At 42.3% G+C, this 24,051-nt stretch overlaps 2 protein-coding genes across 8 annotated transcripts in view; one reads left to right on the top strand and one right to left on the bottom strand.

Annotated features, from left to right (window-relative positions):
- The window catches only part of LOC307106296 (nuclear body protein SP140-like protein), a 29,990-nt gene extending 12,318 nt beyond the window's left edge, over positions 1-17,672 (top strand). For both annotated transcript variants that reach the window (XM_079782667.1, XM_079782668.1), the window contains exons 2-6: positions 1,700-1,859; positions 3,226-3,394; positions 4,033-4,116; positions 16,867-17,016; positions 17,368-17,672. In XM_079782667.1, the coding sequence (XP_079638793.1) occupies positions 1,701-1,859; positions 3,226-3,394; positions 4,033-4,116; positions 16,867-17,016; positions 17,368-17,513 (708 nt within the window). In that variant the 5' untranslated portion in view covers position 1,700 and the 3' untranslated portion in view covers positions 17,514-17,672. The remainder of the gene's footprint in view (positions 1-1,699; positions 1,860-3,225; positions 3,395-4,032; positions 4,117-16,866; positions 17,017-17,367) is intronic.
- A 3,129-nt stretch (positions 17,673-20,801) lies between these two features.
- The window catches only part of LOC307106285 (cell division cycle 5-like protein), a 71,634-nt gene continuing 68,384 nt past the window's right edge, over positions 20,802-24,051 (bottom strand). For 4 of the 6 annotated variants that reach the window (XM_079782636.1, XM_079782637.1, XM_079782638.1 and 1 more), the window contains 4 exons: positions 23,535-23,655; positions 23,183-23,254; positions 22,489-22,632; positions 20,802-21,131 (listed from right to left, as the gene is read on the bottom strand). In XM_079782636.1, the coding sequence (XP_079638762.1) occupies positions 21,051-21,131; positions 22,489-22,632; positions 23,183-23,254; positions 23,535-23,655 (418 nt within the window). In that variant the 3' untranslated portion in view covers positions 20,802-21,050. Of the gene's footprint in view, positions 21,132-22,488; positions 22,633-23,182; positions 23,255-23,534; positions 23,678-24,051 lie in introns of those variants that run through there. The other 2 variants (XR_013814105.1, XR_013814104.1) reach the window with 2 other exon arrangements.

Raw genomic sequence — 24,051 nt, 5'->3', positions numbered from 1 at the left:
TCTGGGGCATAGTCCATGGCCTCTCAAAAATTCCCACTCTCCAACACTTTAAATCCCCAGAAAACCACCTCAGCCAGTGGGATTGCAATAATGGCTGCCTATCTTTGTGCCTGCACCTCAGAGGTGGAAAGCAGTGAGCAGCAATCAGAAAACAGAGCCCTGATGTTTGGGGGACTGGTTCCTTATTGTCCACTTGGCTCTAGCAAGCCATATCAGGAATTCAAACACAGCTGCCTGCAACTAGGATGGGGGTGGGAGTGGGGGTGGGGGGTGTAGGTAACCAGTTCAGCACTAAAGGCTGAAATTAGCCAAAATCAATCACACTTTACCAGTTACGCTTTCTCCTGGAAGTTAATAGCATTTCAACAGAGTTCCAAAATTGTGACTTCAGACACTTTCTTCGAGTAGAGTTGTTGCCTAAATGGAGAGACAGATTCCTGGTGTTTCCCATTTGGCCATTTTCTGTGATGTCCCCTCCCATTATTAAGCCTTAATATCTAACACCTCTTGATCTCCAATTGTCCTTTGAGCTTTGTGCTCTGGCACACCAATGGTGAATCAGTGTTGGACCTGTCTAGGGAGGTTTCATTTATAACGGGCACCTCCCTGAGCAAAGACTATAGCTACATATCTCAGGTGGTTTTTGTGGGGACTCAAGGGGGCCCCACAATAACACCTTATATGTGCTTGATTTTAGAGCCATTTAAGAGAGAGATAAAAAGTCAGGTAGTTGGAGATCATAACATCTGTCTTATTATTAATCAAAATGACAATGGAGGAAACCCGCCCTGGCCAGGCAAGGCCAGCTCTTACCATGACTGTACCTGAAGCATCAGTCTAGAGGCCTACTCTATACCCCCAGGCTGGCTCCTCTTAGCTTGTGTTCCTTCTTCAGAAACATCTAAGAACTTACCTCTTATGGGGAGGAGAAGGGTGCAGGGAGAAACCAGGAGTGTCACACTGATTGATGTCCCCCCGTCCCCCCTCATTGTCCAGGGCAGAAAACATCAGGAGCTGGGAATGAATGTTCCCACCTGAAGTTCTCAGGCACCTGCTCTTTGCTTTCAATTCTCATTCACAGGAGAAAACCTGTGGGCAGTGCTGCTGCCACTGACTTCTGTCTTTGAATTCAGACCCAGGAAGTCTTTTCCTCTGAATGATAAACTGCTGTCTCAGCTCACACTCACCCCTCAATACAGAATCCTGAACTGAAGCCATTTTTGGAGAAGCTTACAGAGACGGTTACCTCAGTGGTACTATCCCCAGCTTTGAATCTTCCTCTGCTTCGGAGTGTTTGAGGCCTTGAATAATATACTCTGTTTCTGTGGGGTCAGAAGTGTCACATGTCAGTCTTGTTATTACATACTTCCTTCAAGTTGATCCAGCAGAATTTTTCATAGTTAGTTCTGCCTTTGTCTTCTATATGAGGGTCTGATGGGATCAAAGCATCTTTTTCTTTCTCACTCTTCATGACTTGACCGCTAGACCAATACTTATCTCTTGTTATTTCTTCTAAAGCCTTTTTTCTTCACAACTGAATTCTGAAGATTAAAAAAAATTGAAGTATAATTGACATACAACATTATATTAGTTTCAGGTCTACAACATAATACTTTGACATTTGTATACACTGTGAAATGATGACCACATAAGTCTTGAATCTTAACATTTAATTTTCTCATTCTATTTGTTCCCTTAGGATGTTTTCAGCAATTCAGCACAAAGAGACAATATCCCATGAAATTCTTTTGACACACTTCAAGAAAAATAAGGTGGAGATAGCAAATGCAATAACAAAGCCATTTCCTTTCCTTGAGAGCCTCAGAGACCACTCCCTCATCACTGAAGAGCTCTATAATGTAAGAGAAGTGAATTATATCTCTTCATGGTACCCCAGCCTCACATTAATTTATGTTTGTCGTCCTGGATTAAAAATCTAGCCCTTTATAGTTTTCATGGGATGTGGGAAACTACCCGTTGTCTTCACTATCAGAGAAGTGTGGACAGGGATCCTGGAATGCTGGTGACCCTTAAAGCTCTGGCAAAGGTCAGAGCTATGCACCCACTGTTTAGTCAATGGTAGCTGAAGCAATTTCCCCACCAGATAGTCATGTAAATCCTTACTGATAAGATAGTCTGCCTGTTACTGGAATTGCCTGCCTAAGGGCTATGGGTGTATTCCAAACCTGAATAAAAGGGATGGCAAGGCCAGAGCAAAGCGGAGTCCTTCCTTGGGCTTCTGCCTGGCCCCCAATTTCCAAATTATTATTTCTTGTCTTGTCTCTTTCATCTGCACGCGGCCTCCTCCAGAGCCTGAACCTGAACCCTGAACCACGCGGGATGTAGGACTGGCAATGGGAAGACTCTATTAAATTAATCATCCTGTAAGGTTGAGAGTGACAGGGCAAGAAGGTATCACTAACTACACTTCTATTCTAATTGAAGCCCTTCTCTCCTTTTTAAAAAAATATATCTTTATTGTTGAGAGTATTACAGATGTCCCCTTTCCCCATTGACTCTCTCCACCCTCTCAGGCCTTCACCACACTATTATCTGTGCCCATAAAGCCCTTCTTGTCTGTGGGGCATGTTGGGGTATGTGTGTGGGGTTGAGGGTAATGGTGAAATGGTTGGATTGAAACTGATATGCTTTGCAGATGCATAGCAATTTATACAAGATAGCAAAATGAAAGAAAATTAAAATAATTGAAAGAATTGGGACACTATCCCATTATCACATCCACTTATTTCAAGTGAAATCCACAGGGAATTTGTGCCATTATAAATCAAATTTCGGTCTTGTTGTTGTCTCCTCCAAAGTGTTTAAACTTTATTAGGTGGTTTGGGAGTCTTGGAATTCAAGCAAATTTGATTAGTGGATCCTCTTGGAGACAGAAGGAATTTAACTCTTCACCGTGTGATTGTGCTTTGTGCATCTCCCTGCATCCTAAAGTCTTATCAGGACTTCTCATACCCGCAGTTGCTGTGCAAAGATCCATTCTTGAAACAAACAGTCTAGGCAGGATGAAAGTACGAAAGTCAAGAGGAAGGCTCCATTTGTGATTTTAAGCAATTGATCAAATATATTAGAAGTTCTAAAATATGACATGAAAATTATAATCTACACTGAAAAAGTAGACTGATTCCTATGCAATTACTTCCTTGATGGTTGTTTAACTTTAAAACAATCACTTTATATATTTTTTTCCATTGTGCTTTTTAAAAGGATTCTCAAGAAGCCTGTAAAGACTTGGTTCCTGTAGGAAGAGTGGTGTATCATATTCTCTGCCACCTTGAGAAGATGTTTGATCGGTCACTTCTACAAGCTCTGTTCAGCAGGGTTCATCTGAAGGAGTACCCTGATTTAATTCAGGTTCATAGAAGCTTCAAAAATGGTAATCAATTTTCTTCCCTCCCTTTTGGGGTCCAAGTCTACTTTTCATTCATTCATTAACTCAGTCACTCATTTAGCAAGTATTTATGAAATGCTTACCGTGTCCCAAGACCTATGCTAGGCACTATGAATGGAAGTAATTGTGGACAAAACTGCCATGTAAAATAACCTGCCAAGTGACTACTGTGCTAGGGCTTAATTTGGGTTTAATAATGTCCTTTTTTCTTCTTCGGGAATAACTAGCTCTCTTACCGAGAAAATTCCTCTGTTCTTCTCTAAGGTTTGTACAGTTCACAGAGACATTCCACTTATTGCATTTATATTGAGAATGCTTTTACTCCTCTCTGATCATCTTGTTGGGTGATTAATTACTTTAGTAACTTTTCCAGTTTCACCACCATCCTTAAAACCCAAGACTCATCACTGTAGAATTTCAGTGTTGTTTTTCCCCCCTCTTCATTGCCCCAGGGAAAGGGATAAGCAACACCAAGTCAGGAACCACTGAGATTCACTGACCCAAGGGCCAGAAGTCCCCCCATTCAAAGACATGGATTCATGGCTGACCCAGATATGTAATTATGAGGTGGTGTCCCTAATTACCTACCTGCAACCTCTAATTAATTTTTTTCCTCTGTTCAGTGATCGAAGACAAACATTTTTCCTGGGAATGTGATAGAGAAGAGACACACGAAATGCCCAGCACTCAGCCAAGCTGTGAACGAGGTAATTATGAGAAGACACAAACTTTGCTTTCTTATGACTAAGAAGAAAAATAGATAAAGGAATCAAAAGGAAATGGTGGTGCTGGGATACCAGGGGAACATGGGGTGAGTAGACATGTGTTACTTTGAGTCGATTCCAAAATGACCTGATTCTGTGTGGAATCCAAGGGTATTAGCAAGAGGTGGCAGAGAGAGACTCTCTGCCCAGTAACCTGGAGGGTGGACTAAGATCTCAAGTATATAAATTATGAGTTTCCATAGGAGACCGTCAGTGTGAAGCTGTGAAGGGCTAAGAACTATGGGCCCATAGTCAACATCAACCTTGAGGATGGAAGAAGGGACAGATTTAAATGTGGGGGATGTTATTTAAGAACAGAAATATGCAAGAAGAAAGGCCCTCATATAGAAAAAAGAGGAAGTCGTAGGGGTGTGGGAAAAGGGATGTGGGCACTTTGTGTGTGTGTGAGAGAGAGAGAGAGAGAGAGAGAGAGAGAGAGGAAATGAAAGACAGCAAGAAGGGATAAAAATAACATTATTGAGAGCTCATTTGATTGAACATCTATCTGGTAGTTGTGGATTTAGTGCTCACAGCTGCATTTAAAGGTTAGTATCTTTTTTTCTTTTTATTTTATTATTTTTATATATTTTTAAATTTCTTTATTGATTAAGGTATCACATATTTGTCCTCATCCCCCCATTCCAATCCCAAACCCCTCCTCATGCATGCCCCACACCCCTGTTGTCCGTGACCACTGGTTAGACTTATATGCATGCATACAAGTCTTTTGGTTGATCTCTCCTCCTTACCCCTACCCTCTCCTACCTTCCCTCTGAGGTTTGACAGTCTGATCGATGCTTCCCTGTCTCTGGGTCTGTTTTTGTTCATCAGTTTATGTTGTTCATCATTTCCCCTAGATGAGTGAGATCATGTGATACTAGAAATACACTTATAAGAACTGAAAATGAGACAAGCAATAATGGTTATGCTGAGAGGCAAATGAATCAGTCTGTAGTGGGTTTCTTTCTGGGCCAACAGTTCTTTTGAGTCCCAGTTTCAATGTCAAACATTTCCTTATGTGTACATGTCAGCAATGATATTTCAGTTCTGGATGGTGGACAAATGGTGGTAATGCAGGTCCGACCCTCTCTGGTTTGGTCCTGGGCAACCTGCAGCGATGCACAGCTGCTGACTGCTAGTATGGCAAGGTGTCGTCAGCGTCTTCCATCTCTGGACTGTTTCTCTTCTGTCTTCATGGCTGGAGCAGTCCTGTAAAAAACAAACAAACAAACAAAAAGGTTAATATCACTTACGTGCCTATTATGCACATAAGAAAACTGAAATCTCAAGAGACCATGTATGTGATTGGCCTGGGTTCAAATAAGCAAGGATGAACCCAGGCATTTTGAACCCAGAGCCTCTGTTCTTCTTTCCTTTTTAAATGGAGGTAAAAGTCACATAACATAAAATCAACCATTTAAAAGTATGTAACATTGTGCAAGCATAACCTCTATCTAGTTCCAAAATAATTTGATCCCCTCAAAAGGAAACCCATATTCTTTAAGCTGTCACTTCCCATCGCCCTATTCCCACTGCCAGAAGACAGTGATAAAAATAAAAAGTGTATCTTTTGTTTCTGTGGGTTAAGTGGGGAAAATCACAAAGACAGAGAGAACAGGAAGGGAGCCTGACATATAGGTGGGGAGGTGAGGGGAGGATACCTGGGAAGGAAAATAGAGATATCAAGGACTGAGCTGGAGAGCATCGCCAGAAAGAATAAGACAAAAGCAGGGACAGGAGAAGCCAGGGAGACAGAGGCCAGTGGCAGCCAGATGCAGAGATACCTTCCTAGATAGAAGCAGCAATGCCTGGAGATTGGACCCTGGTAGAAAATTGAAAAAGGAAGAGAAAGAGGCAAAAAGGGGGCTTGGTTGGATTTGAGGTGGCGTTCTTGGAGCGGCAGTATTTCTTTTATTTTTTTTTCTGTTTTCTTTTTCTTTTTAAATTTTATTTTATTGTTTAAAGTATTACAAATACTAGTACATATATCTCCTCCCCCCCCCCCCATTGAGCTTCCTCCAGCCTCCCCTACCCCTGTCGCATGCCCTCATCCAACCCCCCCCAGTGTCTTGTGTCCATTGGTTGTGCTTAAATGCACACATACAAGTCCTTTGGTTGATCTCTTTCCCCCCCTCCCCAACACTCCCCAGCCTTCCTGCTGTAATTTGACAGTCTGTTCGATGCTTTGCTGTCTCTGTATCTATCTTTTTGTTCATCAGGTTATAATGTCCTTTATTTTCCATAAATGAGTGAGATCATGTGGTATTTTTCTTTCATTGCCTGGCTTATTTCACTTAGCATAATGCTCTCCAGTTCCATCCATGCTGTTGCAAATGGTAAGAATTCCTTTTTTTTTATAGCAGTGTAGAATTCCATTGTGTAGATGTACCATGGTTTTCTAATCCACTCAACTGCTGATGGGCATTTAAGCTGTTTCCAAATCTTAGCTATGGTGAATTGTGCTGCTATGAACATAGGTGTGCGTATATCCTTTCTGATTGGTGTTTCTAGTTTCTTGGGATATATTCATAGAAGTGGGATTACTAGGTCAAATGGGAGTTCCATTTTTAGTTTTTTGAGGAAACTCCATACTGTTCTCCACAGTGGCTGCACCAGTCTGCATTCCCACCAGCAGTGCATGAGGGTTTCTTTTTCTCTGCATCCTCGCCAACACTTGTCGTTTGTTGATTTGTTGATGATAGCCATTCTGACAGGTGTGAGATGGTACCTCATTGTCGTTTTGATTTGCATCTCTCAGATAATTAGTGACTTTGAGCATGTTTTCATATGTCTCTTGGCCTTCCTTCTGTCTTCTTTTGGAAAGTATCTATTTAGGTCTGTTGTCCATTTTTTATTGGATTATTTATCTTCCTGTTATTAAGTTGTATGAGTTCCCTGTAAATGTTGGAGATTAAACCTTTATCGGTGATAACATTAACAAATATGTTCTCCCATACAGTGGGCTTTCTTGTTGTTTTGTTGATGGTTTCTTTTGCTGTGCAAAAGCTTTTTATTTTGATGTAGTCCCATTTATTTTCTCTTTAGTTTCCATTGCCCTAGGAGCAGTATCGATGAAGAAATTGCTTCAGCATATGTCTGAGATTTCGCTGCCTGTGGATTCCTCTAGTATTGTTATGGTTTCCCATCTTATGTTTAACTCCTGTATCCATTTTGAGTTTATTTTTGTGTATGGTGTAAGTTGGTGGTCTAGTTTCATTTTTTTGCATGTATCTGTCCAATTTTCCCAACACCATTTATTGAAGAGACTGCATTGTATGCTCTTGCCTCCTTTGTCAAATATTAATTGAGCATAGTGGTTTAGGTTGATTTCTGGGTTCTCTATTCTATTCCATTGGTCTATATGTCTGTTCTTGTGCCAGTACCAGGCTGTTTTGAGAACAGTGGCTTTGTAATACAGCTTGAAATCTGGTATTGAGATCCCACCTACTTTGTTCTTCTTTCTCAGGATTGCTGCAGCTATTCAAGGTCTTTTTTTTTATTCCAGATGAATTTTTGGAGAGTTCTTCCTAGGTCTGTGAAATATGTCGTTGGTATTTTAATGGAGAGTGCATTGAATCTATAGATTGCTTTGGGTAGTATGGACATTTTAATGATGTTGATTCTACCAATCCATGAACATGGTATGTTCTTTCATCTGTTTATGTCTTCCTCTATCTCCTTTTTCAGTGTTCTGTAGTTTTCTGAGTAGAGGTCTTTTACCTCCTTAGTTAGGATTATTCCTAGGTATCTTAATTTTTTTGGTGCGATGGTAAATGGGATTGCTTTTTTAGTCTCTCTTTCTGTAAGTTCACTATTGGTGTATAGAAATACCATAGATTTCTTGGTGTTAATTTTGTATCCTGCTACATTGTGGAATTCATTTATTAAGTCTAGTAATTTTTTAAATTACTTTATTGATTAAGGTATCACATATTTGTCCTCATTCCCCCCATTCCCATCTCAAACCCCTCCCCACAGATGTCCCCACCCCCCTGTTGTCCGTGATCACTGGTTAGGCTCATATGCAAGCACACAAGTCCTTTGGTTGATCTCTCTCCCTTATCTCCACCCTCCCTTACCTTCCCTCTGAGGTCTGACAGTCTGATCAATGCTGTTCTTGTTCATCAGTCTATGTTGTTCATCATTTCATTTCTTGGATTTGTGTGAGTTTTTTCTTCCCTATATCAGGGAAATTTTCTGTCATTATTTCTTCAAACAGGTTTTCTATTCCTTGCTCAGTTTCTTCTCCTTCTGGCACCCCTATTATGCAGATATTGTTTCATTTCATGTTGTCCCAAAGTTCCCTTAGGCTCGCCTCGTGCTTTTTAATTTAATTTTTTTTCTAGAAGCTGCTCTGCTTGGGTATTTTTTCCTACCTTGTCTTCTAGCTCACTGATGTGGTCCTCTGCTTCTTCTAGTCTACTGTTGATGCTTTCTATTGAGTTCTTTATAGCAGCGATGTCATTTTTCATTTCTTCTTGGTTCTTTTCATTTCCTCTTGGTTCTTACACATATTGTTGAATTTGTCTTCCATTCTTTTCAGCCACCTTATGACCATTTATCTGAATTCTTTCTCTGACAGGTTGCTTGCCTCCATTTCGTTTACTTCCTTTTCTGGTGATGCCTCCTTTTCTTTCATATGTGGGCTGTTTCTTTGTCTCCCCATGATCACTTTTCTCCGGGTGTCTGGTAATATAGTTCTCTCTCCTTTTGCTAGGCAAAATCTGACCTTTCCGTGAGAGGGTGCAGAGCTCCTCTGAATCCGTGTGTTCACGCTGCTTGGGGACCAGTGTTCCCGGATTTGCAGCTGTTCGCTGGGAGTTGTTGTAGATTCCCGGGGTTTTTAGGCTTCTGATAACATCCACTCTCCCCTTCAAGATGGCATGGTCTCCGCATCAGAGCCAGTTGCTCTGGGAGGGATTTCAGCAGCAGTGGAGGCTGCCCGGTCAGAGGAACCCTGTCTGGCAATCCCCAACAGTCCCTTGGAGTATAGTTGTCTCTCAACTCACAAATAAACAGTCCCCATGCAATCACACACTTTCCTTTCGTTCTCTTACTCACGCACTATCTTGCAGTCTGCCTTCTGTCATCAGCCATCTTCAACTCCCCGGGGCAATATTTCTTTACAAGGTGCAGCTGACTTTAGTTTCAATCTCAGAGCTCAGTATGGTCACACCTTAACCTTTTTCCTGGCCACTGGCCCTAGTCTCTCCTTTCCTTTGATATCTCTTAAGTGCATGGTAAATCCAAAGCTCTTGGAATAAAAAAAGAGTCATAAGAGTTGCTCAGCTTACTGCTGAATGGTGAACAAGGTAACTGTGATTGATTACTGGTTACGTCATGTGGAGGGAGGAGGGGACACACACACACACACACACACACACACACACACACACGTGGGTGCCCAGTCTCTGGCTACTTTCTAAGGTGTGAGGGAAGCAAGCAGGCTGAGAGATGTGAGAGGCTTAGGGCACATTTTTTTTTTTTTGAGTTAAGGAGATTATTTTATTCAGGCTATTGCAATAAGGAGAACATCTTAATATATAAAAACCCTGGGTCATAATGACCAGTAATGACCGAGGCTTGACCAACTGGAAGTCAGTCCTGCAGTCAGCGCTGGGTTGCTATGGCAACCCAGCATTGACTGCTTCCACTGCAAGTGCAGTGCCCCAGCACTGACTACTGAGGGGGCTGTTAATCAGGACCAGAGAGAGGCCTGAAGAGAGAAGCAGGGACTGATCCATTGCCTCTGAGGCAGCTTTTGATCAGCACTTGCCTCTCTCTTTCTCTCCCAGGCTGGCCAGAAGCCTTGCCTCCATTTCCCTCCAGGCCTCCACCAGGGCTGCTGATCAGCTCCGCCTTTCTGATCAGGTCCCATTGACAGGCCCAGAAACTCTGACTGGCATAGGAACCGACCAATCAGAACCAAATGTGGGTGCTGTGAAGAACCAATGGCTGCCTAGGAGGCGAAGCTTTTGACATTGATTGGCATAGGAACTGACGAATCAGAACCAAATGTGGGTGCTGTGAAGAACCAATGGCTGCCTGGGAAGTGGAGCTTTTTATTTTATTTTTTAAATTTCTTTATTGGTTATGGTATCATATAATTGTCCTCATCCCCCTATTCCCATCCCGAACCCCTCCCCACGTATGCTCCCAACCTCCCTGTTGTCCATGACCACTGGCTAGGCTTATATGCATGCATACAAGTCCCTCGGTTGATCTCTCCCCTTTTCCCCCACCCTCCCCCACCTTCCCTCCGAGGCTTGACAGTCTGGTCAATGCTTCCCTGTCTCCGGGTCTGTTTTTGTTCTTCAGCTTATGTTGTTCATTATTTGCCTTAGATGTGTGAGATCATGTGATACAAGAAATACACTTATAAGAACTGAAAATGAGACAAGCCATAATGGTTATTTGCTGGGAGGCAAATGAATCAGTCTGTAGTGAGTTTCTTTCTGGGCCAACAGTTCTTTTGAGTCCCAGTTTCAATGTCAAACATTTCCTTATGTGTACATGTCAGCAATGATATTTCAGTTCTGGATGGTGGACAAATGGTGGTAATGCAGGTCCGACCTTCTCTGGTTTGGTCCTGGGCAACCTGCAGCGATGCACAGCTGCTGTCTGCTAGTATGGCAAGGTGTCGTCAGCATCTTCCATCTCTGGACTGTTTCTCTTCTGTCTTCATGGCTGGAGCACGCCTGTCAATTTCTCTCTGTTGCAGGAATCCACATGGTCTTGGAGTTATTTTCTGAAAATATACAAACATATTCTCGACCAAAAGTTAATAAAGGAATCTTTTTCTATAAATTTGACTTGCGATCCTTTTTCATTTTTTGCCCAGACGATTTCCTTTGGCTTGTTTTGACACCATGTATGTTTTACCTGGGTGACTTGCTGTTAGCATTACAAATGAAAGTTAATTTTCTAAAGTAAAAATTTTCTATATGTAATTTACTTACAGGATATTTTTTCTTACATGATATTCTTCTACTATCACTCCCCCCCTTTTTTTTAAATTTAAATATTAAGAGGCTTTTGGAAATTTTATAATGTAGTCTTGATAGCTTTTACATTTTAATTTTTTGCACTAAAATATGACTGCTTTAGGTTCATTACGTGTTACGCAATTTTACCATGAGATGAATTGCCAATCAAAATTTTTGTTAACACTTTAAGAACAGCTTTTGGTACAGTACATTCAGTTTTTCTAGAATATTCGCTTGTTTCAATTAGTTAATTTAAATTACTCTGAGGACTTGACTACTATTCTACTGTCAAATTCAACACGCTAACAACAATCTTATTTTACCCTGTGTATATTAGTGGAAAGGATTATTTGCCTTCTTGAGTAGGCCCTGAGCATTCCTGGTTCTAGGCTGGATTTGGATATCAAAGACCCACTTCCCCACACCATGGCTACAAGACATCTCAAACAAGTCTTGTTGCAGTGAGAGGGCATCTGCTGTCGGCCAAGTCTCTGTTTGTTACCTGGGTCCTGATTTGAGCTGTGCATGGAAAGCAAAGCAGCCATGGGGGCAGGAGACCTCCCTCAGAAGGGGTGAAGGTTCAGGCCCCTGCAAAGTTGGGGGGGGTAAGGGTCTGTGCCCCACCTTTGTTGACCCCCAAGTTCTCTCCTGATGGCCCCTCTGCGACTGTGCCTGTCTTAGGTTGTTCCTTCCCTGAGGAATCTTACCCATCTCTGGCTAACCAGCCATCCTCCGGGGCCAAACAGGGTGATGTGAGGTTCAGTTCTGTCTCCTTTGTATCCTATGCCCCAATGGCCTCTGGAAGTGGAGCTTTTGATGCTGACTGGCATTGAAACTGACCAATCAGAACCAAATGTGGGTGCTGTGGGGAGCCAATGGCTGCCTAGGAGGTGGAGCTTTTGACACTGACTGGCATAGAAACTGACCAATCAGAACCAAATTGGCCATCAGAGGAGGGCAGTTGGGGGCAAGATCAGGCCTGCAGGGGAGGGCAGTTGGGGGCAAGACTAGGCCAGCAGGGGAGTGTAGTTGGGGGCAACCAGGCCGGTAGGGAAGGGCAGTTAGGGGCGATCAGGCTGGCAGGCATAGGCAGTTGGGGGCAATTGGGCAGGCAGGCAGGTGCACAGTTAGGAGCCAGCGGTCCCAGATTGCGAGAGGGATGTCCCCAATTGGAGAGGATGCAGGCTGGGCTGAGGGAACCCCCCTCCCCCCCCCACCGCCCTGTACACAAATTTCTAGCACCGGGCCTCTAGTTCATTAATAAGGACCATCTCAAAGAAAAGGAAGGGAGCCTGAAGTTTTATAGAGGCAGGTAAACAAGAGAGTCATCTTAGAGTTTTATGGGCGTTATGAGGCAGAATGGAGATGAAACTCTGAGGAGAGTGTTAGCTGGTTTGTCATTTCTGAAACACCAAAGGGTGGGGGAGATTTCTTAACCATCACTGTAACAGTCAATCTCTCTTTTTCTTCAACATGAATATTGTTTGTTACTGAACAACTCAGAGGTAAGCATAAGCCTCCCAAATGGGATGAAGCAGGGCCTAAGAAATAGTCTTGCCAGAATTCTTGCTGCTGTTGTTCCTATAAAACTAGTTGAGAGGTGGTGGCAAAGGACATTTGTTTTAGGGTCCAAGAGATTAGACATCTTAAAAGAGGGATGCCTGAAATAGAGAAATAATAGTACAAATGTTGTATTAAAGTCAAGAGCCAGGAGTTGAACCTTGACAATTAACCAGTCCAGTCCTGGCTAGTGTGGCTCAGTTGATTGGAGTGTTGTCCTGTACACCAAAATGGGGGGTTTGATTCCTGATCAAGGCACATACCTAGGTTGCAGGTTTGCCCCTCTCCCTGTTGGGGTGCTGAGGGGAGACAACTGATTGATATTTCTTTCTCACATTGATGTTTCTCTCTCTCCCTGCCTCTCTCTTAAAATTAATGAAAAACATGTCCTTGGGTGAGGATTAAAAAAAAGAGAGAGAGAGAATTACCTAGCCAGTGGACACCAGATATAAGCTGTAGAAAATTGTATAGCACCACTTCTTGAGTCCCTTGTTTTATGTTTATTTGTTTTTTGTGGCACCATGTCTTCAATACTCAGTATCATTTATGTTTACATAATTGAATTCCTTGAAGTTAAGATGTCTATGCTCTTGGTGATTTATGCATAGTCTTAGTTACCTCCCATCCGAGGGCATGGGTGACCCATTGTTTTGGACTTCCTTAGTGTCCATCAACACTTGTCCAGGGAGAATTGCAACCCCATGCGTGGTCTGCTGCAGTTATGGTTCCTTCAAGGTCAATGCCAAATCACCAGGCTTCAGTTCACAGTGCTTCTTTGGATTGTGAGGGAAAGGCTACCTGCAAAGCAACCTAGAGTCTGGTAGGGATCTGAGCAGTCAAGTCTTAGTTCTTGGTGATGCTGAGTCCGGTGAGTAGAAGAAAATTTTGAAACATTAGATTGGAGGATTGTAGTTGGATATTGAAGAAAACTATAAGGCTGGAAATTTTGTAAGCCAGGTACAAGGCCCATTCTCCCAATAAGGCTGGTACTTGTTTCCCAATGGCTCCATAAAGTCAACCTTAGTTCCTTAAAAGTATAATGTCTTTCTGATTAAATGAGCATCATTCTCAAATATGATATTCCAGGCAAAGCCTTGGGTTTGTAACCAATTACAGCCACTGCTTTCATGCTGAAACTTAGTCTTTTTAGGGTACATAATTTAAAAAGATATTCACTTGCACAAACCTAAGAGTAAGTGCCTCGTTAAGTTTGGCACCTTAGGTCCCTTCGTTATTTCACCCTAGTCCTGACCCAGAGGCAAGACAGAAAAGAAAGCTAAACTCTTCAGTGGAGGAAGGTTCTCTGGGTAGAAAATGTGAGGAGAATAAGTATAGAAGAGAAAGATAGAGTGGGCCATTAAATCATGAGTAATAGGAGTGAGCCCAGTTTTACCTAAAGGGACAGGAGATCCAAAACTTTCCCAGGCTGGTGAAGGGTTGGCAGGGAAGTAATTTTATATGTAATCATCAGAAGTTGTCATAGGAACATAAAAATAATATGTGTGATTATCAGATTGACAAGTAGGAGAGATGATTGTGGAAGACCTTTAGATGGAGAAGGTAGGGGGAAGGGGCTCTGGTGGTATGGCCAAAGTCAAAAGAAGAGACTTGTAGTAATGAGGGACAAAGCCAGTACATAGGAAGATAACAATTAGGAGAGTAGAGACAGACAGAGGGTCAACATAAACCTTTGAGAAACAGAGACAAAGGGGAGGAAATGAAGGAGACAGCAGAGAGAAGGTAAACTGACAACCCTAAAGAGGGACAGTGACAAAAATTACATGGAAAGAGAAACATTGGGGGCAAAGTAAATACCAAGAAAAGAGAAAGTGGAGGAGAGGCAAAAAGAAATCATGAAGAAGAGTGTTAAGTGAGGGTGAATGAAAAAGTGGGAGAGGGCAATGTGATGAAGGAGAGAGGAGACATTGAAATATTTAAAATTTGAGGGAGAGTCATTGGACAAGCTGCTGATACAGGGGGTTGTCCCCTTTAACAATGAGTTTTCAGGGTAAAGTGTCCCCATTTTTCAAAGTGACATTTGTAATCTGTTCAGATTAAATAAACATCTCTCCAAACTGGCTTAGCCACCTATGTCTTCTGTCAACATTTATAGCCATGACTCCCAATCCATATGGCCAGATGATTTGTCTTCTCAGCTGATTTATCTAAGAGCCTGAAGGACATCTCACTGGGATATCCTTCAGGAACTTCAGATTTAATGCTTCCAAAATGGATCTCATCATCTTCTTCCATGAAACCAGGTCCTCATTCTCCTCTTCCTTTGCCACCCCCGCCCAAATTTTTTTTTGTTAATTCTCATCTGAGGATACTTTTCCATCTATCTTTTAAAGAGAGTGGAAGAGAGAGGGAAAGACAAAGAGAAATATCGATGTGAGAGAAATACATCAATTGGTTGCCTCCTGCACACCCGAACCAGGGTCCAGGCTGGGGCAGAACCTACAACCAAGGTATGTGCCCTTGACTGGAATCAAACCCAGGATCCTTTGATCTGCAGGCTGAGGCTCTATCCACTGAGCCAAACCTATTAGGGACACTTTCCTCATTCCTGTCCAGTTTTCTTAAGCAGGAAACTCAGGATGACTCCTCCCAAGTCCTCCTCTTCCTTAACCCTCATACCCCATTGGTCACCCAGCTCTGAGACTTGACCTTGGCAGTATTTTCAAACTGACCATTTCTCCATAGCAAATGCCATGATGCTAATCAGATCTCTGAAAACTTTCCTTTGAACATCAGCTGATGGAGGTGACGGAAGTGTGGATGTGTTCATACCGCTGTCCTAGCTAAACTCCAGTGATATTCAGGACACTTGAGATTAAGTCAATCTCCTTCCTGAAGCTTCCAAAGCCACAGGCTATAGGATACCTCCTGTTTCTTTAGCCTCTGTTTTCTCACTCCAAGTCTTAGTCATGCTGACTTCCTTTATTTACTTGAATTGTCTTTGCCCATGCTCTGTCCTCTATTTAGGTCTATTTCCCTTCTCACCCCCTCCCTAATCTGGCAACCTCCTGGTTATATGACACTTCTTTTTTTTTTAATATATTTTATTGATTTTTTACAGAGAGGAAGGGAGAGGGATAGAGAGTTAGAAACATCGATGAGAAACATCGATCAGCTGCCTCTTGCACACCCCCTACTGGGGATGTGCCCACAACCAAGGTACATGCCCTTGACCGGAATCGAACCTGGGACCCTTGAGTCCACAAGCCGACGCTCTATCCACTGAGCCAAACCGGTTTCGGCGACACTTCTTTTGAAAGCCATTTTCTGTTTCTAGGGTGGGATTCATTCCTCTGTCTGTATGTTCTCAGAGCACTTTGTACTGGCTGTGGGATGATACTCACACTTCATCGTGATAATGCAGTTAGTTTGTGCCATCCATACTGTGATTTTGAGCCAGGGACCTCGTCTGTCTTGTACTTGCTGTGTCCTCTGACCTGAGAATGGTGACTGGCACATAATAAGAGCTCAATTAAGTCCAGCCAGTGTGGCTCAGTGTTGAGTCTTGACCTATGAACCAGAGGTCATGGTTCAATTCCCATTAGAGCACATGCCCGGGTTGCAGGCTCGATCCCCAGTGGGGTGTGCAGGAGGCTGTCAATAAATGGTTCTCTCTCATTGACGTTTCTCTCTCTCTCCCTCTCCCTTCCTCTCTTAAATCAATAAAAAAAATGCTCAATTAACATTTTTCAGGAAAGTCCTCATATTTCTGTGCTCTAAAGGGGATCATGTGTTTTAGCAAGCATTACATTACTAATATATTTATAGGAAAACTTTACAAAATAGTTCTCAAAATTACATTTATATATATATGTAATAAGCTACCTTTGTGGAAAAGAACCTAACCTATGAATAAACACAAATCCAGCCAAGATTATTATCAGTTAGTGAGTGAGAATAGCAGGTAAAGGGAAAAGAGAAAAACCAAAAGGTAGATTCAAGGTAAAAAGAAAAGCACTTGAGAAACGGAGAGAGAAAGACACAAATACAGAGGTAGGCAGTAGGTGAGAGGTGAGATTCCTCATGAGAGTAAGCCTCTCAAGGGACACGGGGAGAGAGGGAAGAAAGTGAGCCACAAGGCTCTTTGAGGGAGACAGATAAAGATTCTTCATGACTCTATTTATTTTAGGGGCAGAGCTATCCACACATGAAAATCTAGTGCAATCTTGTGCTGTGGGTCTGATGGATACGCAGAAGACAATTTCATCTTGTCCCCCCCAGATGAACAAAGGAGGCCAGCAAGCAAGGCCAGCATGTGACCAAGCACCTGAAATAATTGGTAAGGCTGGCTAAGGGAGTCTGTCATGTGATGGCACTGTGTATGTCACAGCGGATGTGACAGGAGGTGGTCGAGGGAGCACGGGGGTGGAGTGGGGTGAGGTGGTGATAGTGCAAGAGAGGGAGACTGTTGCTCAGTGCAGGGAGCTTCTACCAGTGAGAGTGACTGAAGCACCATTAGCCTGCAGGCCACAGGATTCCCTGGGAAGACAGACCGTCTGGTGCAGGGACATTCCTATCTAGAAGTTCTGCAAGTTGCTGGGTCTCTCCTGGAGTCCCTTTATTATAGGGTTTTCTGCTGCCTCATGGGCCCCACCTGGAGACTCCTCAGGGGTTTTGTTCCTTTGTGCAGTGATCAGCAGTGAATCCAGTGGGCAGGAAGTGCCTCCAGAAGCCCAGAGATCAGCACGGAGATGTGGACCTGGTGAGGAGTGTGAGGATGGCCTGCCTGGGCCTGCAGAGCATCTGGCATCTGAATTCAGAGCTCCTGTTTCTTGACATGTTTTACTTTTTTTTTTTTAAAATAATGTTTTTTAAAATTGATTTCAGAGAGAAGAAGAGAGAGAGTATCATTAGTGAGAGAGAAACATCAATCAACTGCCTCCTACATACCATCCCTACTGGAGATTGAGCCCATAACCCAGGCATGTGCTCTGACAGGGAATCAAACTAGCGACCTTCTGGTGCATGGGCCTACCCTCAACCACCCGAGCCACACCAGCTGGGCTTGATACATTTTACTTTGAGTGCACTCCATAGACCATGGTTCACTTAACCATGGGAACCCATTCTCGGGAAATGTGGGAGGCAAGGCTCTGTTTATTGCACATGTGTTGTATGTTGACATCAGAATAGAAACAAGATAGCATGCCTATAATAAAAAAAAATATGTATTTGGCCTTTGTTTCTAGTTCCTGGCACAGAGTTCTCCAAAACCCAAAGTTCACTCCTACAAGTGTTCTCTGTTGTTTTCAGTACCAAATAAGTCAGGACTTGCTAGCTTGTGTGGTGACAATAAACAGTCTCAGTTCCACTGTCTTACACAAATAAGTTTACTTCTTGCCTACTCAAAGCCCACAGTGCACCTGGGAGCCCCTCTGAGGTGCTAGTAAATACATGTACTAGGCTGCTTCAGTCTCTGGGCTCTGTCCTCTCAAAACCAGGTTTCCATAATCAATGTGCATGGAGAATTCTCACTGCTCTCCTATGAATTAGTTTGCAAATGACACTGCCACCTCTGATCATAGCCCATTGGTAAGTGTATTAGTCACTCAGCCAGTCCTAATGCAAGGGAATGGAAAAATTTGGAGGATATATGCAATATTTGGTGAGCACTACTGTCTCTGCTACAAATAATAAATGATAGACTGGAAAAACCACCAATTCTAGATAATGATGCATCACTGAATCCCCCTAACCCAACAAAGCACACAAAAAGAAGTTAAAAGGGGGAAAAAAAAAAAACCCCAGTCAGAATTCAGACTGTAAACCTAAGTAAAAAATATAAATTGATTAGGAGCTAAAGGATTGAAAATAGACTATGCTACAAGAAAGAGCTTCAAGGATAAAATATTTTGCTTGGTCTGTGATAGAATTTATCCATTTTTCTAGATAACTGTAGTCCCAGAAAGAAAATGTATTCTCTGGCAGGATCTCTGAACATTTTACTTATTTAGGTGACCATCCTTTTACAGTCATAACATCAGTAAAGGGAGACAGAGCTCCAGACATGTTTATTTTTGAATCATCCCTAAATCCATCAATTATAATAAGAAATGTTTTTGATTAAATCGACTATGAGGTAGAAATTGCATTTAACACCTAACCTCTTCTGTTAGGTCATTATGGCATTTCAGGCCTCTAGAATGAGCTGAGGATTCTTGTTCAATAATCCTTTAAGGATATGGGTATTTTCCTTTTCCCAGAGCACCATTAACTTGGAAAATAAACATTGGTCTCTTTGGGAAGGGCTGGGAAACATATCAACCTTGGTTTTTATGGCCTTCATTTGTTTCCATTTCCATCAACTAGATCAGTGATGGCGAACCTATGACACGCGTGTCAGCACTGACACGCGTAGCCATTTCTGATGACACGTGGCCGCTGAGGCTGCCGCATGCCGAGGATGAAACATTTGCTGTTCCTGAGGATGAAACATTTGCAAAATAATGTTTTTTCCTCAAAGTGACACACTACCCGAGTTATGCTCAGTTTTTTGGCGAAGTTTGACACACCAAGCTCAAAAGGTTGCCCATCACTGAACTAGATGAATAGACAATGAGAATTGCTGCCTTTTGCTTGAGTTAACATTTTAAATATAGAATCCCTACTATGTGTAGCCACGATGACACATTCATGTGTTTCAGACATGATTTTGAACATTTGACATTCATAAATTCATTTAATCTTCAAAATTTTCTATTCCAATAACAAAATCTTATTATTGAATGGTGACATGGTGTATTGGAGACTCAAATTTGGAGCCAGCTGGAGACAATAATTTCTGAGGCTGGAGACAATAATTTCCATTTATTTATTTATTTATTTATTTATTTATTTTTTGGGAGAGTGGAAGAGAGAGAGAAAGACAGAGAGAAACATAGATGTGAGAGAAACACATTGATTGGTTGCCTCCTTCATGAGCCCTGACCTGGGCCTGGGCCAGGGAGCAGCCTGCAACTGAGGTACGTGCCCTTGACTGGAATCGAACCTTGGACCTGTTGGTCCGCAGAGGTACTTTTCTGAATGGTATAGTGTATATTCTGAACCAGCTACCAATATGTGGTATTCTTTTTCCTATAACTGGAATATTTTGGGTCTGAGAACCTGTCAAGCAAAGCTAAAAGATTTGACTGGTAAAGAAATGATACACTCTTTTACTATTCAGACAGTTTGATACTTACATAGACAACAAAAGGAAGAAAAGCAAAGGTACCAGCTTCCCATGTCCTTTGTACCATAGGATTGTACCCAAACAAAGGGATTGTGGATGCCTTATGGTGCAACATGAGTGATGGTTCATGTTGCAGCCAGCAGTTGTATAGCCTACAGCTGTGCCCTAAAGAATCAGAAGGCCTCAGACCTCATCAGAACTTGGAACGAAAGGAGAGAGTCATGATAGCGTCTGGAAGATAAGTCGATGAATGGAAAATGGGTTTGTAGCAGCTCCTCACAAGTCTCCCACGCTCTCCATGTTTTGGAAAAATCACTGGGCATTCTTCCAAGGCATAAAGCAGATCAGCTGCATTTAAGTCTTGCCTATGTGGCCCGTGTGGAGACATGCAAGGTCACCAGGATGTCATGGCAGAGCCATTCCCCAACAGAACCAAGAACGGTCAGAGGTTTTAGTGCGTGAGGAATGCTTTTATCAGCTGTACCAATTAGGATTCTGACTCTATGAATTAAATGTTGGAAACAGTATGGTATACTATGTGCTTCCTGATGCCACGGGGTAAAAGGCAAAAAAGTATTCATTACGGTAATCAGTAACCAAAATATATAAATAACACTGGCTTTACCAAAATATATAAATAACAGTAGTTTTCTATAACAGGCAACAATAAGTAAGAAACTGTAATGGGAAAAAGGTCACTTTCATAATAATAAGAAATAGTATAAAATACCTGACAGTAAAAAGAAAAAGCAAGAAATGAGTAAGTTCTATGTCAGGAGGAGGAGAGGAGAGAAAACTTTACCTAACAAAATAATAAATAATTTAAATAAATGAAAACACATGATATGATTCTTTATAGAAAGACTCAATATTTTTATTGTAAATTTCACTCCAATTTATTTAATAAGAGATCTGGACAAAGCAATTTTACGTTTTCTTTAGAAAAATAAATGAGCTGAAATAATGACAAAATAAGTTTGAAAAAAGAAGTGTGATATGATTGTTTTTGCATATCATTAGGCAGAATGGTCAGCGGGACCACGGGCACTTGACCATGTACTATTGGAGGCTCTGAAGGGGGAAACAGAAATGGACAAAAATCACAAAGTAATGGGCTTGGACTGAGAACTGTTCTTGCTGATTTACTGAATTCCAAAAATGTATTTGAAGTTTCTTTCAAACATGGCCTCTACTTGTAATCCCAGCATGATGAATTTGTGGCCCTGAAAAAGCAAAGAGAAAAACATTAGCCATTGCCCATGAGCTTAGACTCCCGAAGTTTCAGGTAGCCAAGATCTTCATTTTAGGTCACCCCCAAATGTCAAGTGAGTCTTTATCCAGTTAAGAATAGCTAATGTTGCTGAAACCGGTTTGGCTCAGTGGATAGAGCGTCGGCCTGCGGACTCAAGGGTCCCAGGTTCGATTCCGGTCAAGGGCATGTACCTTGGTTGCAGGCACATCCCCAGTAGGGGGTGTGCAGGAGGCAGCTAATTGATGTTTCTCTCTCATTGATATTTCTCACTCTCTATCCCTCTCTCTTCCTCTCTGTAAAAAAAAAAGAATAGCTAATGTTCCCTGATAGCTTGATCATTTTTCCTTTATCTGTAAGACAGAGAAACAAAAATAGTACTATACTGCAGCTTAATTCTTCAACAGAAATTGATTGATTGATTTAACTTGACAAAATAGAAGTTATTTGAGTTTTGAGCACAGCCCATATTATTTGCAACAATATAGTGGTATGGAAATGTCTACAGTAAATTTATTGTGCCTTCTTCTCCCTTCATTCTCACCCCTTGAGGCAATCCTTGTTAACGTGTGTGTGTGTGTGTGTGTGTGTGTGTGTGTGTGTGTGTGTGTGTTAATCCTCACCCGAAGCTATTTTTTCCACTCGAGTATATTTTTCCATTTATTTATTTATTTATTTATTTATTTATTTATTTATTTATTTTTGGGGAGAGTGGAAGAGAGAGGGAAAGACAGAGAGAAACATAGATGTGAGAGAAACACATTGATTGGTTGCCTTCTTCATGAGCCCTGACCAGGGCCTGGGCCAGGGAGCAGCCTGCAACTGAGGTACGTGCCCTTGACTGGAATCGAACCTTGGACCTGTTGGTCTGCAGGCTGACGCTGTATCCACTGAGCCAAACCGGCTAGGGCCTTGTTAACTTTTTGACCTAGCACTAGGAGATTTGGATGTAAAAATATCCAAGGTTTTGAAATTTGAGAAATTTGATTTGGTATCTTCCTTTACAGAAGACAAACACTGGTTGCCTTTAAAAAGCACTTCTGTTTCCTGTGGAAGGGACTAGGTCTGCAGTCTACTGTTCTCTGGGAGAAAATTGGCTATCTAGCAGTGAGCAGACTCTGAGGTCCTAGGACAGTGTTTGCAATGGCACCTCTGGTTGATTATTATATTTTTACCTCTGTAGACCACAGGGCTTTTAGAATCCTTCCAGAATTTTTACTTGTGTGTGCTTGCCACATGATGAGGGGAGTTGTAACATTTACCTGATATAAGAAGAGGAAAGGCAAAGTGACTTAATCAAAAGAAAAAGGGATGCAGGGACAGCCACTTACCTTGTAAATTGACCTGTGGTTCTGAAAGATGAGGCGCATGTCCTGCACAAACTCCTTCACTTTGAGGTACAACTTGGAAGCCAGCTTTTCTCTGATTTTGTTTAACCACATGCACTTCTTTAGGCTCTGAGGTGGCTTTTTACTCTGTGGATGAAAGTGTCAAAGGGCAGGCTATTGGCATGCTTCCAAGTCTACTTTCTATAGACTCTCACTGCTATGACTGTTTATGTCCCCTCTGCCTCCCCCAACTCAGATGTTGAAATTCTAACCCCCAATGTGATGGTATTAGGAGATGGGGCCTTTGGGAGATAATTAGGTCAGGAGGGTGGAGTGCTCATGAATAGGATTAATGCCCTTTATAAGGGGACCCCAGAGAGCTCTCTCCCTGTTTCTACCATGTGAGGACACAACATGAAGTTGTCAGTCTGCAACCTGGAAGAGGGCTTTCATCAGAATCTGACCATGTTGATACTCAGATCTTGGACTTCCGGCTTCCAGAACTGTGAGAAACAAATTTCTGTTGTTGAAGCCACCCAGTCTGTGGTACTTTGTTATAGCAGCCTAAGCTGCTAAGGGCTGACTAAATTGCCTGAGACATCTATCAACAAGGCAATGACAATGGCAACTTGTACCTATTGCAGTCATTACACAAGTTTGACAAATGTCAGTTTGGGACTTTGTTGCTGTTACTTACATAATATGGTTTTGGGGTAAAAAAGGAGCTTTTTGACCAGCCACAGACATTCAAGAGGAGTAACTCACATTTCTGCAAAAGATATAAGAAATCTTAAGTGAAAAGCAGCTTGGAGAGAATGAATTGCTATGCATGTTCAGGCAGAATGCACAACACCCAAACCCATGGACTCTGAAACAAACACAGAACGGGATTTCTTTTGGATACACATTTTGGTGTTAGGTGTGATCAAAGCACAGAGAAAAAAGCACAGCAGCCTGCCTCTGGGCACCATTCCTCCAGCCCCTGCAAGACTGATTCTTCTCTCAATTGAACAGAAAGGAGGAGGCTTCAGCTTCCCGTTGCAACTCACCAACTGCTCCTCATGCAGCATCTTCCTTTCTAGGACTTCTGATTCCAGAGCACATGGTTGACTTTTTGGGCACCTTTCCTGAATAACCTTTATCTGGCAGAAGATGCAACTCCATGGGTTCCTGAGTGGCAGGACATGGGTTCCTGAGTGAGCAGGGGCAGGTTCTCTGTGAAGCAGCCATTGTTCCTGCAGCTGTTGAGTCCTCAAAAGGGCCACCTTGAAGCCAACTTTTCTCTTGGAAACCGCTCCACACTAGAGTCCCAATTAGACTCAATTGCCAAAGACACCCCTCTGCTGAGTTAGGTGCCATAGTGGGTGATGGACTCTCATTCACTTCAAAACTTAGGGTTCCCAATTGAGCCACTGTAAGTATGGTAACGATCCCTGTCTGCCACAGTTGAGTATTGGCAACCAGTATCATAAAGACCAAAGTATTGGGCCTTGATGAACCATCAGGCCATAGGAAAAGTCAGAAACCAGCTCTTGTCTCTCAATTTTGCTGAATAAGCACAGAGTA

Source organism: Cnephaeus nilssonii, assembly GCF_951640355.1.
Source record: "Cnephaeus nilssonii genome assembly, chromosome: 10".
Lineage (NCBI taxonomy): Eukaryota > Metazoa > Chordata > Mammalia > Chiroptera > Vespertilionidae > Cnephaeus > Cnephaeus nilssonii.
This window is presented reverse-complemented; position numbering and strand designations above follow the sequence as displayed.